Genomic DNA, 17,910 nt, shown 5'->3' with positions numbered 1-17,910 from the left:
TAAGAGCAGCCAAAAAGAAATGAGAAACGCAAAAATAAAACCCAAAGAAAAGTCCAAGTTTAGAAATGACATCATTCCTTGGCCGGCAGCAGGTCGTGGCGTTTAAAAGCACTACAAGCACACGCATACACATACATACGCACACACGCACACACACGCACACACATACGCACTCGTAACTCTTTTGGCTGTTGCAAGAAATTGAAAATCAGAGCCCAAATGAACTCGCAGCTGAGGGCCCCAACACAGGTCCTAAGCTAAAATTTATAATGGACCTGACATGAGTTTTAAATGCGCAAAGGTTGATTGAATAGAGTTTCGGGGCAAATTTTGTTGAAAGGCAGTCAGTCAGGACAGAGAAGGCCGGCCTTCTCCTGTTTTGTAATTAAAAAGAAGGAAAATAAAAAATAATAAAAGGGCTTCTTCGCATCGTGCAAATAAATTGCGTCTTGCAGCCCTGGGCGAGAATTGCGAACTTGAATCATGACAAATGACGCATCATCTGTTTTTCTGCGCTTAAGACCGGAAATTTGCAACGAAGACAGCTATAGAAAAAATATGATAAATATTAAGTAAACTCCATTTCCTAGGGCCACATCAAACAACTGCAGTTGAAGCTTAGCGGAAGGAAGTTGCAACTTTGTTTGTAATGCTCTCAAGTGAACAAAGTTGTTGAGAGGTCTGACAAAGCATTTTTGTTAGTCTGTCCAGCTGTATAATGGGTAGTTAACAACCGAGGATATACTTTAGTATAATCTATATATATAAAAGAAAGTTGTGTAAAAGTGAAGACTGCTTATAACTTGATTTGGGCTGAACCAATTTTCATGGTTTTTGATTTGTTGGATTTGTCTCCGCAACGAGTTTAGTATAGGGTCTTAAAAATACTGAAAAAATTTGCCGAATACTTGAAAAACGCGGTTTTTTCCCTAAAGATTCAAATTTCCATTTATACTCAGTAGCCTTGACAACAGTGACAGTTTCGGTCCCGTATAGAAATAAATAAACAAATGTAGTCAGTCTACGGCACAGCCTCGAGCAGACCTGACTATTCAACAAAAAAACAAAAAAAAAATAACAAAAAATTTTTTTTTCCAAATCAAAAAGAAAAATATTTCAAATCAAATCTGCAAAAATTCAAAGAAATCAAAAGATTAAAACCTGACTGTTCAAAAAATAAATAAAAAATTCAAAATTCGAAATTAAAAAAAAAAAAAAGTTAATTATTAAAAAGTGTATTTTTGGCTTTTTATATTTTTGGACTTTTAAACTTTAAAAATATTTCAAACCAAAAATCTGCAAAAATTAAAAAAAAAAATCAAAAGATTAAAACCTGACTAATCAAAAATAAATAAAAAATTAAAAATTCGAAATTAAAAAAAAAAAGTTAATTATTAAAAGTGTATTTTTGGCTTTTTATATTTTTTGACTTTTAAACTTTATAAATATTTCAAATCAAAAATCTGCAAAAATTAAAAAAAAAATCAAAAGATTAAAACCTGACTAATCAAAAATAAAAAAAAAAATTCAAAATTCGAAATTAAAAAAAAAAGTTAATTATTAAAAAGTGTATTTTTGGCTTTTTATATTTTTGGACTTTTACAAAAGCTAAATATCTCGAAAGTTCAGGTATTTGTTTGTCTTAAACATAAATTTGTGTAAATTATTTATATTTATATTTCTCGATTGTTTTATATGGTTTTGTGCGAGGGCAGTATTACTATTAATAAACATGCCGCGTCCTAGAAGATCTAATCTTTCCCGGCGGACCCATAATGCAATTAGGCAACGGAATATCGCGAGTCAATTATCTGACGAAGAGCGAGAAATCGCCCGAGAAAGGCGCCGCGTTCCCTGCTTTATGGCGAAACACTAGAATCACGACATTTTCTAGCGAACACTCAAAAATACAATGCCTGTTTCCAAATGACTTCATTTGGGGCGGAAATTATTGGAGACGGATATAATCCGGCATTTAATAAATTAATCTGAGTGTATCCCAACCTAAACAACATAGCTTTCAACAATTTTTAGACTCATTCACGAAAGTGAAATGAGTATATTGGTTTTGTGCAATGTCCGTCTTGCTGTCCGTCCGTCTGTCCGTCTGTCCGTCTGTCCGTCTGTCCGTATGAACGCAATCTATTTCGGCGCTATTGAAGCTAGAGACTTGAAATTTGGAACACATACTCGTGTATATCTCCGATTTATAAAGTGTTAAAATTTTCCCGATCCGCCCACTAGGGGCGTGGCAAATCGGAAAATGCATTTTCCGATATACCAGAAATCATGTTTGTTGAAGAGCTAGAAAGCTGAAATTTGGTATGTAGGTCCGCGCCAACCACCCAAGATCACAAGCTATGGCGGATATATCTCCGCCCATTAGGGGCGTGGCAAATCGGACAAAACTGTATCTCCTAAAGTTATAAACCTAGAATGCTGAAATTTTGCACGTAAGCTAATGTTTTAATTCTATGAAGATGGGTGAAAAAATTATATATCTACGTCCCTTAGGGGCGTGGCAAATCGGACCTGAAGATATAGTGATTTTTCGAATTCTGCTATATTTTAGGCACTATTGATGCTAGAGATCTGAAATTTGGTATATATACGCGGGTTGATCACCCAAGTCCAACGAGCTATGGTAGATATATGTCCGCCTATAGGGGGCGTGGCAAACCGCAAAAGTTTATATCTCCTACAATTTAAGAGCTAGAAGCTTCAAATTTGGATAGTTAAGTTACTGGTAGCCTCCTCTATCGATGCCCCAAAAATAATTTTTAAGCCTCTTTAGGGGCGTGGCATATCGAAAAATACCCTGTAATTTTCACATTTTTTGAGCGTAAGAATTCAAATTTTGCATTTAGGTAACCGGTTACTCGTTCTAAGAACTGGCTAAAATTGAGGAGTCGACGGCCACTAGGGGCGTGGCAATCGGCATTTACAGTGCCCGTATCGCGACATTTATATGCGTCAGCCATCTATTTATGCATTTGTACATATAAATAAGCTTAATAGATATTCATAATACAAAAGGAAACATTTTTATGAATTTAAAAAAATTTAAAAGAAGCTAAAATAACAAAAATTTGCAATTTACAAAAAAGTGTTTTCCGCGGGATTTGAACTCGCACCCAACCCAAACAGCATGTTTGTCAAAATAGCTAAAATAATGGTCGTCGGCGCTTCAGCCTACAGCACCACCGCATCGTTTCGATCAATAGAAGTTAAAACGAAATCACATTATTGTTATGACGCCACATAGCAAAGAAAAGCCAGAGTGGTGGCTGGAAATTCAAAAACAATGCAAAGACAAATCAATCGCAACGAGATTCTTAGAATATGCTAGAGTACGCATTTATGTGTGCATACATACACACATACAAATGAGCGCGTGTATAAGGCTGGAATGCTTGATGCTATGCGTGCAGACTTACATATATACATATGTATGTATTTGCATATATGTATTTGAGGGCTATTTAAGAAGAAACAAATTTAAACTTATAAAATTATTCGACTAAGAAAATGAAAAGTATTAAGTGCCATTCAGTCAAGCTCGCACCTTCCCAATAAAATATCTATTTTATAAAAAACGAAAAATGTATGAAAAAAAAAAAAAACAAGTAAGAACGTTGCAGTCGGGCGATACCGATTGCAGAAGACTCATTCACAGCCCAAACGCTGTCAACCAGAGTATATAGTGCAATTTTCAAGTCTAGTGCGCAACAAAAAACAGGGCATGATCCCATTTAAAATGGGAAAATCATCGATAGCTATTGCTATGATCATTGCATAATTGCATTCAAATTACATGCATATGTATATAATTTATACAATTTTGACTTTTAATAATATACATGTATTTATATCCATATATTGGATACCGGCTTCAAGCTAGCAGCAGATCAGCGCGATTTTACTATACATGTGCACACACTCATCGTCTATTCTATGCGTAAAGACAGAAGCGCGCCTTTTCTCACATTCTTAGAATTTCGATTGATTTCTGGACTTTCTAGCCGTTACTGTAGTTTTGTCTGATGACGCTCTCTTATTAAGCTATTCTATTTTAGCAGCTGAGTGCTCGAGCAAAGCAATGGCGCGGGTGCTAAGGGCGACGCAAGTAACGTTAGAGTAGGGAGGTTCGAACCTCTACTATGTTTTTTTTTTTTTTTTTCATACATTTTTCGTTTTTTATAAAATAGATATTTTATTGGGAAGGTGCGAGCTTGACTGAATGGCACTTAATACTTTTCATTTTCTTAGTCGAATAATTTTATAAGTTTAAATTTGTTTCTTCTTAAATAGCCCTCAAATACATATATGCAAATACATACATATGTATATATGTAAGTCTGCACGCATAGCATCAAGCATTCCAGCCTTATACACGCGCTCATTTGTATGTGTGTATGTATGCACACATAAATGCGTACTCTAGCATATTCTAAGAATCTCGTTGCGATTGATTTGTCTTTGCATTGTTTTTGAATTTCCAGCCACCACTCTGGCTTTTCTTTGCTATGTGGCGTCATAACAATAATGTGATTTCGTTTTAACTTCTATTGATCGAAACGATGCGGTGGTGCTGTAGGCTGAAGCGCCGACGACCATTATTTTAGCTATTTTGACAAACATGCTGTTTGGGTTGGGTGCGAGTTCAAATCCCGCGGAAAACACTTTTTTGTAAATTGCAAATTTTTGTTATTTTAGCTTCTTTTAAATTTTTTTAAATTCATAAAAATGTTTCCTTTTGTATTATGAATATCTATTAAGCTTATTTATATGTACAAATGCATAAATAGATGGCTGACGCATATAAATGTCGCGATACGGGCACTGTAAATGCCGATTGCCACGCCCCTAGTGGCCGTCGACTCCTCAATTTTAGCCAGTTCTTAGAACGAGTAACCGGTTACCTAAATGCAAAATTTGAATTCTTACGCTCAAAAAATGTGAAAATTACAGGGTATTTTTCGATATGCCACGCCCCTAAAGAGGCTTAAAAATTATTTTTGGGGCATCGATAGAGGAGGCTACCAGTAACTTAACTATCCAAATTTGAAGCTTCTAGCTCTTAAATTGTAGGAGATATAAACTTTTGCGGTTTGCCACGCCCCCTATAGGCGGACATATATCTACCATAGCTCGTTGGACTTGGGTGATCAACCCGCGTATATATACCAAATTTCAGATCTCTAGCATCAATAGTGCCTAAAATATAGCAGAATTCGAAAAATCACTATATCTTCAGGTCCGATTTGCCACGCCCCTAAGGGACGTAGATATATAATTTTTTCACCCATCTTCATAGAATTAAAACATTAGCTTACGTGCAAAATTTCAGCATTCTAGGTTTATAACTTTAGGAGATACAGTTTTGTCCGATTTGCCACGCCCCTAATGGGCGGAGATATATCCGCCATAGCTTGTGATCTTGGGTGGTTGGCGCGGACCTACATACCAAATTTCAGCTTTCTAGCTCTTCAACAAACATGATTTCTGGTATATCGGAAAATGCATTTTCCGATTTGCCACGCCCCTAGTGGGCGGATCGGGAAAATTTTAACACTTTATAAATCGGAGATATACACGAGTATGTGTTCCAAATTTCAAGTCTCTAGCTTCAATAGCGCCGAAATAGATTGCGTTCATACGGACAGACGGACAGACGGACAGACGGACAGACGGACGGACAGCAAGACGGACATTGCACAAAACCAATATACTCATTTCACTTTCGTGAATGAGTCTAAAAACATAGTAGAGGTTCGAACCTCCCTACTCTAACGTTACTTGCGTCGCCCTTAGCACCCGCGCCATTGCTTTGCTCGAGCACTCAGCTGCTAAAATAGAATAGCTTAATAAGAGAGCGTCATCAGACAAAACTACAGTAACGGCTAGAAAGTCCAGAAATCAATCGAAATTCTAAGAATGTGAGAAAAGGCGCGCTTCTGTCTTTACGCATAGAATAGACGATGAGTGTGTGCACATGTATAGTAAAATCGCGCTGATCTGCTGCTAGCTTGAAGCCGGTATCCAATATATGGATATAAATACATGTATATTATTAAAAGTCAAAATTGTATAAATTATATACATATGCATGTAATTTGAATGCAATTATGCAATGATCATAGCAATAGCTATCGATGATTTTCCCATTTTAAATGGGATCATGCCCTGTTTTTTGTTGCGCACTAGACTTGAAAATTGCACTATATACTCTGGTTGACAGCGTTTGGGCTGTGAATGAGTCTTCTGCAATCGGTATCGCCCGACTGCAACGTTCTTACTTGTTTACCTAGAAATAATATAGAGGGCAATGCAACGTTTGCTGGGCCAGCTAGTTATACATATATGAATTGTAATTTCATATATTTTATGAAAAATGTGTTATTAAAAAGATATTTTTAAAATATTTGAAATATCTGAGGTAAGCCTTACTTTGCAACCAATTTTATTTATCAATAATTAATTAAAGTATGCTTCTAATAATTTTTATTAATTTATATCTCATTTATATGAATCGACTATATCACACTAAGAATAACTATTCAGTAAGAATTACTCACTTTTTTTTTTGTTGCAACTATTTGTTCATTTGACTCTTAGAAAATATCCCTAAACTCACACAATTTTAAATCACTGACTGAATCACCCATTTTAAATTATTCTGGAATTATTTTAGCTATACGCTCACCCAACCAATTATCCAATTATAAATTGCTCAGATACTCTACATACATTAGTTGGAGTTTTATACATCAATTTAGTTGTTTGTCAAGAGTCCAAGAGTCAGCCCGATGAATCATAAAATTGAGCTAAGCTAAGCATTAATTGTTTATAGCTTACCAATAAAATTACTATAAGAAATCGTATCGTATGTCATGCCACAAAGACATTTGAAATAGAAATAATTTAAGATATTTTTAAAAATATATATCACAATGAAACATGCCCAAAGAGATGACGGATTTATAAGACATAGATCTCAGATGGAATGTGTTGAGAGTAGTATATACAGAGGTGTTCATGAAAATACTAGTATCGATATTTTGTTGTCAAAAATGTATCGATAAACATTACAAATTGAGAACAGTTGTATATAAGACATACAAAATCAGTTTAAGACCAGATGAGCAGAGTTGACAAGTTGCTTGGAGAATGCAGCATGCAATATTCTATCGACAATCGATAACCATGATTATTGCTGTATGATATGTACATGACATATTTATGTAATACATATATGTATGATGAATGAAACACCTCATTAATCCAAGTAGTTCGTAAAGTTCATTTCAAATGCAGCGTGCAACACTGAAACAATCGTTATCGATAAATGTTTATACATTTAAAGAACAACTTTAAATTCCACAAATACCCCATGTTTACGTTACATGTATATGAATTTAGCATCCAGCAACCAAATGAGATACTTTTATCGATAAATGTAAGCAATACGTGAAGTTCGTTTCGTGCAAAACTCAATCGACAATCGATAAATAGTTTAAAGAGCAAGACGCAATAAACTAAACCATAAACACCGTGTTTTAGGCTTTTCTTGTTTTTCTGGTTTGTTTGTTAACCAACACCGACCTGTTGACAGCCATCACAGTGGCGCCATCCAGCGGCGAGCGGGGACGTCTTTGGGCCGAGTCTCTTGGCACCTGCAGCCGATGGATGCCGGGTCCGTATGTTGTATCATAGCCCCCTAGCGTATCCGGCGAGCTGCTATACAGAGGCGAGTGGGCGTGGCCCGCACTGAAGGCCATATAGCCAACGGCAGCGGCAGCAGCGGCGGCGGCGGCAGCGGCTGCGGCAGAGGCAGCGACTGCAGGCGGAGCCGAACCGCTGCTGAGCGAACGCTGCGGCTGTTGGGCATGTTGCAGCGCCTGGTGCAGGTGGTGCGGATGCGAGTGATGCAGCGGATAGTGCTGCAACGGATGGTGGTGCTGTGGACTGTTGCCGGCGCTGCTGCTGGAGCTGGGTATGGGAATGGCACGGCTGATCGGCTGGGCGGCGGCGAGGCGACCGTAGAGCGTCGGAGAGAACTGATCGCTGGCCTCCTCGGGATCCTCGTCGGCGGCCGTCGAGTACAGGTCGCTGTCGCTAACAGCGCCCGCACCGGGCCACAGGGACTCGTCCACGCAGAACGAGCTGCGACCCGAATGCGACTGATTGTAGTAATAGAGATGCGGCTGCAGGCGACGGCCGTCGAGGCCGTTGAGCGGTACGAAGGGTATGTGCGGATTGCTAAAGGCGCGCTGGCGACTACCGGTTGTGGGCGTGGCAGCGGGGTGGTGGGCGTTGGCGTGGGCGTGGGCGTGAACAAAGCTGCATAAGCGCGCACGCACATTCAGCAATATGTGACAGTTGCAGAAAACAGTGTTGGAAAGCGTGTGCGCACGCACACACGATTTATGTTTGAAATAAAAAAGAGAAAAATAAAAAGAAAAGAAAAAAGAGAAAGAGAGAGAGAGAGAAGGGAAAGAGAGCAGTAGATATATGTAGAGATATTTCCATATCACGAATATCAAATTTGGAGTTGGCCAATTCTAGGGAGGACGTGGAGGAGGGAACAGGTAGAATGTGGGGTATATACAATTGGTGGGCGTGGCGATTGACATGAACTGAGTAGTGTCGAGGCAGGCAAATGGAAAGTGTGTGCACGAGACGAATCTGAAAAATATCGTATTATCGATCTACAAATATCGTATTATCGATCTACAAATGTCGAACAATACATTGATAGATGCATCAATTGACACATTGATCTATTGAATCGATATTGATCGAGTTTCGAATTACAGATATAATAGTCGAGCAGACAGTATATCGATTTATCAACTAATCAAAATATCGATCAAAATCTAGATGTAAGCAACAGAATTAAATGGTATATAAATCGATAATTATCGATTGATTCATCATTTTAAATATAAATAACAGTTAAAACTTGTATATAACCAACCATGCAAAGCAAATATAGTTATCAAATGTAATATATCGGTTTATCTAAATTCTACCAAACACTCAACAAAGCGGAATATAGAAACAGCGAAAGAAGCAAAACAAATGTTTATTAAAGCTTTTAAAAATTGTTTATATGCAATCGATGATATCTATGAGTCTTAATTGATTGTCCGCGAGTTGCTTTCAAATTGAGTATATGCTCAGGAATGCATTTATATTGACTATTGGAAATGATATAAATCGAAAATATGGTTTTCGATTATCGATTTTTTTTCAAATTTTTTAATATTATATGTTAAAAATATTTATTATAATATTAATTTGAATAAATAAAGCCTCAATTTTGATCTAGTTTATCGATATTTATAGTTATAACTATCGATTGTTCTTTATAAACTTAATCATAATTTATATGAAGTTTATCGATACTAAATATCAAATTTATATTGAATATTAATATCAAATATATTAAGAATGGCGATTCATCGATAGTTTGTATCGATTCACAGCTAGAACTATCGTATTACACATACGCCCCTTTAGCAATTTTGCGTAGTAAATGAATCGCAAAAGCGGAAGACGCAACGCGACATCTCAAAACTTATGCAACATTTGTGGCAACGTGTCGATGCGCTCCAGTTCTCAACGAAAATGAGACAGAGAAAACGAGGCAATATGAAAGGGAAAGAGAGAGAGCGAGGGAGAGATGAGATGATGATAGTTTGTGGCAAATGGGCAAACGGCAACATGAAAATCCAATTTATGCGCAAATGAAACGAATTGAAAATATTGTCAAATTGCTTTGTTGCATGCAACACAAAGTGAAAGACGAACGAAATGAAAACAAAAGTGCTGCCAATTAATTCTTTGCAACATTTCGCTTCCGCCACGCGCCTTTTGATCTTGGCAAAAAGTGAAGAAAATTTAGAAAATACGAATATACATAAGTAAAGAGAAACATCTTCATTTCTCTTTGCTAGCGCTCTCACTGTCTCTCTGAAGTCTCCAGCAGTAAATTAGATGGCTAAGCAGCCTCCATAGATTTTGTGACAGCAATAGCAACAATAACAACAACAACAACAACAACAACGAAGACAACGACGTTGAAGACTGCAACAAAGTAGTTGCCGCAGCAGCCAAATAGCAAAAGAAAAACACATTACGTTTTCCCCCCATTTGCTGCCAACAGCTGGCTACAAAAACAGCAGCAACAATAAATGTTGCATGTGCATCCGGGATAAACGGATAAATATATAGAGAGAGAGATATATATTTACTTATCTTTATCTTATTGAAATTCATCGATTAGGCTTTGTTGTATATTCAAGCAAAGCTCAACCGTTTAATTTTAGTTTGGGCATTAATTATATTTTTTAAAATTAGTATTTATACTTTTGGAAAATACGAATATATAATAATAATAAGTATATATACAAATTTTTTTTTTTATTTATTTTATTTTTTTTAATTTGTTGTTTTGTTATAAACATTATATTAAATAAATTAATATTTAAATGAAAATTGTCCACTTTTTTAAGACTTTGTTGCTCGATTAAAAAATTATTTATAGTTTTGTAGCCGCAAATATAATTTTAGGATGATTATATATTACTTGACTGGTTGATCTATCAATTATTTGTATCATTATATTATAATAATCATTATATATATTTTTTTTATTTTATTTATTATTTATATCATTTATTTATCTTTATATTTTATAAATATTTTTTTTATGGTATTTCTATATTTCTCAACTTTTTCAATTTTCTATTTTTTTATGATTTTATTTTTATTAAATTAAAATTTAAAATTAAAATTTTATTTTTAACATAGATATATCTATCTCGTTCAATACCTATGAATTTTCAACTTAATTATATTTCTCTTGAAATTAACTTCTCAACATTTTTGCTTGTTTACTTTTCAAGCTTTTTTACCTTTCATTTTTATTTTTTAATTTTTTTTTTCGTTTCTATTGTTGCATAATCAGCAGCAAGAAAACAAAATTTGTTTTAACAAGCGCAACAATAACAACAAAATTTGCATTCCAACTGTTGTTGTTGTGGCATTGTTTGTGCCATTTGTTGTTGTAGTTGTTGCTGCTGTTGTAAAATGCACGAATTACAATGCGAATTTAACATACTTTGCCCCTTGCATCTGTTTAACTCTCTCTCTCTCTCTTTCTCCCGCAGTGCGTATTGCCTTCTCTTTCACTAACTATTCGGCCAAAACAATGCAAAAATTATGCAGCGCATTTTTGTTGTTGTTGTTGTTGTTCAGTGTGTCGCAGAAAAAACAAAAGAAAAAACAAAACAAAACAAGGAAATAAAAGTTTTTCCCAAAACAAGAAAAAATGAAGAAAATTAGGTGAATGGAGCTGCTACTGCCAACGCTGCTGCTGCTGCTATTGCAGTTGCTTTTCACATTTTCTATTGTGGTTGTTGTTCGAGGAAAAACAAGAAAAACGCTTTTGTGAAAAGTGAAAAAGAAGTGCACGAGAGGCAGTCGCCTCTTAACTACAAATCAGAGATTAGCAAAAAAAAAAAATAAATAAAATTAAAAAAATTGAAAAAAACGAAATTGATAACTGGAAAACTAACGAATATTAAATACACTAATGAATAGAGTATACAATTGCATTTGTGAATAAATTTTAGTATATATAAATACAAATATGTATTTAAATATTTTTTATAATACCTATTTGCTTTCTTGAATGAATTTTATAGAATTTATTTTATTTAAATTTTTATACGTCCAATATTTATTTTTATTTTCATAATTAATTAAATTATTATTTTAATATATAATTTATAATTCTTATTTTTTTCTTTTATTTATTTATTTAATTTTTTTTTTTTCTTTTTATTTAAATTGCTTCATAATCGTTTTTTATCAACTTCTTTCTGTTTTCATAAAATTGAGAAATTGCCTCAGAATTAATGTAAGCTTTTATAGGGTATTAGCAAAATGCTATTCGATTTGTTATTGCATTTTATCTATTGAGTTTCATCGCTGGCCACCGCTTTTACAACCAAAAACTTTTACAATGTGAATTTTTTTATTTCATTCGACGAAAAATGTATGTAAGATTTTCTTTATTTTCTCGAATTTTCTTTGTATGGTAGCCTTTTGTGTGTCATTTGTTTAAATTGACAGCACAATTAGCTTAACAAGAGACAGAGGCAGAGACAGAGTAAGAGAGAGAAAGAGAGAGTGAGAGCAAGCAATTACATAAGAGAAATAGAAAGAGAAGGAAACAACAACTACACAGAAATTTAAACAAAATGTGTCAACAAGTGTTAAAATACCAATTAAATAAGTAAAATTTTAATTTACAAAAGTTTTTGTGCATGATTTTGATTTTTGTTGTCAAAAATGTGAGCAAATGTGAAAAAATGAAAATTTTGATTTGCATTTTTGTTGCAGGTGGGAAAAGAATTTGTTCTTGGGTGCTTTATATACTTACTCAGACAGTAAAGAGAAATTATAAATGCGCTTACCTGCAATGAAAGAGAATTCAACATTTTATTAGTTAAAATTGTTTAAAATTAAATTAATTATTATTATTAAAAAAAAAAAAAGAAATATTTGTTTAAAAAATGCGCACAAACTGCTTATGCACTGCTTATATATGGGAATTGAACTGCTTACTTCATGGTAAGTGTCTATGCTAAAAGTCCTCAGTATATGTATTACTCCTGTGGTTAGTGTCTATGCTTAAAGTCTCCACGGGGTAATTTAGCAAAGTCGCACATTAGGTTGTGGCATAGACTAAATGGGAAATTTAAGAGCAGTTCTCTTAGCAGTTAACCATGAATGCACAACTGTGCGAATGGGAGAGTTAAACAAAAGTGAACGAATTGCGGCTCTCAAACTGTGTGACTAGTTTAGCCGAGACTTTAACCTGAAGTGTTCAATGGGAAATTTCGCTGGCTAAAATATTTAAAATTAAGACTACTTATTTAATAACGAAATATCTCAAACATTATAAATGAAACAAAAAAAAGGTAAAATAACGAGTATTGCGCAAACTTGTATTATTTAAATTGAGTTACACGTTTGTGCTTTTTCATATTAAAAAAAAAAAATGAATAATAATAATAATAAATAAAAATTGGGAAAAATAATTAAAATCCAGCAAAATTATTAGGTATTTGTAAACTTTGCCCAACTTAATTCCCAACTGATCTATGTTTGAAATTTCATTAAATTTGGTCATATACTAAAAATTTTAGTCGAGCGACAAAAAACAAGCACAAAAAAATCCGCAACGCAATAAACAGATATTTTGCTCTCTCTCTCTCTCTCTCTCTCTTTCGACTTGCGTCTCTCTATATCTTTTTGCTGTTTGTTTTGCTTTCTTGTTATTTTTGTTATTTTCTTTTAGCCTTTTAAGCGCAACGAAAAATGGCAACAAATACAAACATGGCGATAATGTGCAATGCGCGCAGTCGATCAATAAAAACAACGAAGAGCACCATAGAGAGGGAAGCTTGGCAGAGGCAAAACAAAAACAAAGCCAAATGCAATTAGCTTAAAGTGAGAACGAGAGCTAGAGGCAGGGAGGCAGCCGGAGAGCCAGCGGACGATTCATTCACGTGTGTAAAAGCGTTGTAAGCGCGCTGCTGATAACAAACAGAGCGAGTGAGTGAGTAAGTGAGCGAGAGAGAGTGAACAAGATAATTCTAACTGTTGATCTGAGACACAGAGAGCGCGCGCTCGGTTAAGAGAGCACGCTCAAGAGAGTTATCAATATTGGCATTTGTTATTGTTTTTTGTTGTTGTCTTCTATAACGTAAATATAGCAATTTGCGCACTATTTTTAAATGTTTTGAAAATTGTTTGATTTTTTCTCTGTGTCGCCGTTTGCTTTGCGCCGTTTTGTGTCTCTCTGTTTTTACGTTTTGGGTTTTTTTTAAATATATTTTTTTGTTTTTGCTTCCTCTTGACCGTCGCCTTGTCTCAATTTGTTGTTATTATAGTTGTTGCTGTCAATCAATGAAACAAATTAACAAATAACAAAACAGAAATAAAAACAAAATGTAAAAATGCAAAGCAAAATGTCGCTAAAGCCATTCAGCACACAATTGGTGTGACAGAGATGGAGCATAGACGGCATTTATAACAGTTGAATGCCTGCATGTATGTGTGTGTGGAATGTACCTAGGCATAGCATGAGTGAGTCTGTGTGAGTGTGTGTGCACGCCCACGCCCTGTGTTATCGTAACGGCAATTTAAGCGCCCTGGCGCCAACTGTTCAACTGACAACGACAAAGTTCTTCAATTTCTCAATAAAAATATTAAGAAAATACCCTACTCAAAGGCAGGAATGTCTGCATATTGCACGGGCTGGAATGACAGGCAGTTAATGACTGAATTACTAAATAGAGGCAATGCGATCAATTGCTATATATCGATATCTTGAACTACTAATATAACGACATACAGATGTAGGTATATTACTACAAATTTAACGATACATCGACATCCATATACCGGTATTCCTATACATCTTAAAATATTCGCGTATCGATAAGTCTTATATGTTTGTTCGATAAATCTGAATGTATCGCTTTGGGTATAGTGTATCTCGAACTTCCTAATATATGTATGTATCAATATATCGATTATACTTGATACATCTATATCTAGACCAATCTGATCATATTATCACATTCTAGTATATCGATATTTCATATTGCAAAACTGCATTAGACATAATATCTGATGACATGATTTAAACTAGATCTTTTGATGTGTACAAATACATACAATCATACATAATTCTTAGTCGCTTTGTTATATAAAGAAATAATTATATAATATTGAAGTTTGGCTCAATAAATCTGTCAAGCATAAGGACTAGGCATGAAGCTCCACCAAATGCTTAATCAATTAATCCCTACAAGTGCAGGGTATCTGGCAAGTCAACTACACTCTCTTTAAAATGCAGCTGACTTAGTTGTCTTATGTTATCAAGCGTGCATTGCAAAGGCCTTCCAGCTTCAAGTACACTTGACAAAAACCAGCTAGACTATGTACATACAGACATATGTAGGGTATAATACTTGGTTCTGTTTGTATGAGTTATAAATAAATATAAATGTGCATACGTATGTATGCCTGTATTATAAGTGCTGACACAGTGGGCATTCAGGTTAAGACACCACATAATCGATGGGCTTTGATAAGAGCCCAAATACCTGAGAGTCGGGCAGTGAAAGGTGCAAATCAGCCTAATCGCAAAAGCAAAACCAAAAATTCCAGTAAAAATTGATAAATACAGAAAAGTGACAAATGATTTGTTAGTCGCAACTCTTAGTTAATCATCCAATTGCTAGCGGAACTACAAATGTAAAATGTTGTTTTGATGATCGGTCCAATTAGGTATCAACTGGCTGTTCTATGAAACATTTTTATGGCTATAAAAATAAATCATTTGAAATCATTTTGCACATTTCATGTTTTCCCATAATATAAATTCAACAAAATTGTTTTACGATCGCGCGGCACGAGAATCTCAGATTTTAGTTCCTCTCTGCTCTGTGCCATTCGAGAAAATTGCATTCGACAATTTTTGTTTTCTGTTGCTCGATTTTTTGTTTTCATGTGGTTACGAATTTGATTTATTATAGTTTGTCTTAGTTGAGTTTTCATTGGCTCACCCTGTGCGGAAGCCGCTGCAGCGCCCCCTGGCGTCGGCCACGAGTGTCAGCAGCGTTCGCGTTTTTGGCAATGAAAACTCAAACAACAAAACTATCAAAACAAATATGCTGGGAAGGCTATGAATAGAGCATAGCAAGCGAATTAGCCAGACGAATATGGAATGCCTTTTCGATTGGCTTCGGTCAATATCGAAAAATATCGATTGTAATTAACGATAATAAACTGAACTCTTATGAGCATAGCATATATTACAGCTATTATATATGTGAGTTATATTCCGATAAGTATCGATAGGTCACTTATTCGATTAAATAACAGTTATGATGGACCAGGCTTAAATTCCATTAAATTATCGATATATTTACATTTTGCATTTAAAACCCATCTTATCATCCCCATCATCATTTATAGGGTACATGCAAACACAAATAAACCGAAGACCAGTGCATTATAAATACATTTCTGCTTAATTTACATTTTTTTTATTTTTGTTTCCTTTCATTCTTGTTTTTTTTGCTTTTTGTTCGCCTGTTGCTTGCGTCTTTTTAATTTTCCGCGGCGCTTGACGTGCAACAAAATTTGTTTTTATATCAATTTTAATATTCTGATATATGTACTCTTTTTCCTTCTACTTCGACTCTTCTTCTTGATCTGCTGTTTGCATGTGTGGGCGTGACAACAACAAATGGTCAAGCCATTAGGCAAAGTAAATAAAATTAATTGCAGATTTTGGCGCGTGAAGAAAATGAATGCGAAATTAATGGAGCGTAAAGGCGCCATCGCCGTTGCCGTCGCATTTCAATTAGCAATTAATTAATTAGCTGCACAGAGTTGAGCATTCAAAACTCTTGCTAAAAAAAAAAAAAACAAAACAAAAAAACTTTTTCAATTACAGCTTGCAAATAAAAAGCAAACGCAAGCGTCACAACTAAAAGCTGATTGCTATGTAACGCAACTTCAATTACATTTGCTGCAGTCCGCCCACAAATATTCCGGTACTCGCTTGTGTGCATGTGTGTGTGTGTGCGTGGATGTCATGTGGGCGTTGTCAGCCAGCGCCGGCAACAGCCAAAAACCCAGCGGCAACAACACCAGCAACAGCAACAACAACAATAACAGCAAACAGCTGTTTGGCGCTTAGCTTGCTCAGCTGCGTTCCGCTGCTGGCGTCAGCGTCAGCTGAGTCGTCACAATCCACACATGCACACGCACACACACAAGCACAAGCCATACGCAACTGACAAACAAAGGCTGGCAAGAGGTGTGAGCGAGAGGCAAGACTTTCAGTTGGAGTTTTTTCATTATTTCTTCTTTTTTTGGTTTTTCGCTGTATACATGGCGGACTTTTCGGAGATGGGGAAGGTGTTGGGTGAGGTTAGGTTTGCGACTCATGTGGATGACTAATAAAACGACAACAAATACAAAAAAACGAGCCGAAACAAACAGAAACAACAACAACAGCAACAATAAAGAGCGAACCATAATAAAAACCGGCAAAATAGCTTCAAATGGCAGACAAAGGAATAAACCGGCTTCAACTTTATTTGTATTAAATACGTGTACACATATGTCTATATAAATGCATGCATATTTAAATCTGTATGTGTGTGTGTAGACAAAGGCAAGCAGTATAAAAGTTTTGAGTTGCAGAAGAAAAGAGAAGGAATGAGCAGAAGAGCACCAAATAAAATGGAAATTCGGTAAATTAAACTTTATTATTTTATTTTATTTTATTATTACTTTTTTTTTGTAAATAAAAATTTTATTATTATTTGTAAATAAAAAATTTTTTTTTTGTAAATAAAAATTTTATTATTATTTAAAAAATTAAATAATAATCAAATTTTTATTTACAAAAAAAATAATTTTATAGTGCTCTATTTTTAGGCATAATAGATTTGGCATTACCCATAGTTAGAGTATGGGGAACATTTAAGCACTTTATACGATCATGTTATAAATTTAAAGCATATACAAGGCAAATATATAAAGAAAATTTCAAATTCGACTGCCTATGATCACGTATGATCTCAACATTAAATGAAAGCATTTAATTTCATTTAGAGGAGTATTCTATGCTTAAAAGTCCTTGTGTCGATGACTCATATGTCTATAAAATTTCAGTGCGGTCTTCTCCCTTTCTCTTTGCGCTCATTTTCTTAAACGTTTGCCCAACTCTCATTTAAGGCTACCACACGAAAACGAAACACAATTATCATGTAAACAAGTTATTTCCATTTAGCCACACAAACATTT

The 17,910-nt window shown here is 34.9% G+C and overlaps 1 protein-coding gene across 15 annotated transcripts in view; it reads right to left on the bottom strand.

Annotated features, from left to right (window-relative positions):
• Positions 1 to 17,910, bottom strand: part of bun (TSC22 domain family member bunched) — a 135,299-nt gene that overhangs the window by 88,253 nt on the left and 29,136 nt on the right. For 14 of the 15 annotated variants that reach the window (XR_016268924.1, XR_016268922.1, XR_016268925.1 and 11 more), the window contains exon 3: positions 7,606 to 8,343. The exons of the other annotated variant lie outside the window; for it this stretch is intronic. Coding sequence is in view for 10 of the 14 variants with exons in the window: in XM_089463519.1 (XP_089319645.1) it covers positions 7,606 to 8,343 (738 nt within the window). In the remaining 4 variants the exon portion in view is untranslated. The remainder of the gene's footprint in view (positions 1 to 7,605; positions 8,344 to 17,910) is intronic. 15 annotated transcript variants of the gene reach the window in all.

Source organism: Drosophila arizonae, chromosome 3, assembly GCF_054131065.1.
Source record: "Drosophila arizonae isolate 15081-1271.41 chromosome 3, UAZ_ARI_1.0, whole genome shotgun sequence".
Lineage (NCBI taxonomy): Eukaryota > Metazoa > Arthropoda > Insecta > Diptera > Drosophilidae > Drosophila > Drosophila arizonae.
This window is presented reverse-complemented; position numbering and strand designations above follow the sequence as displayed.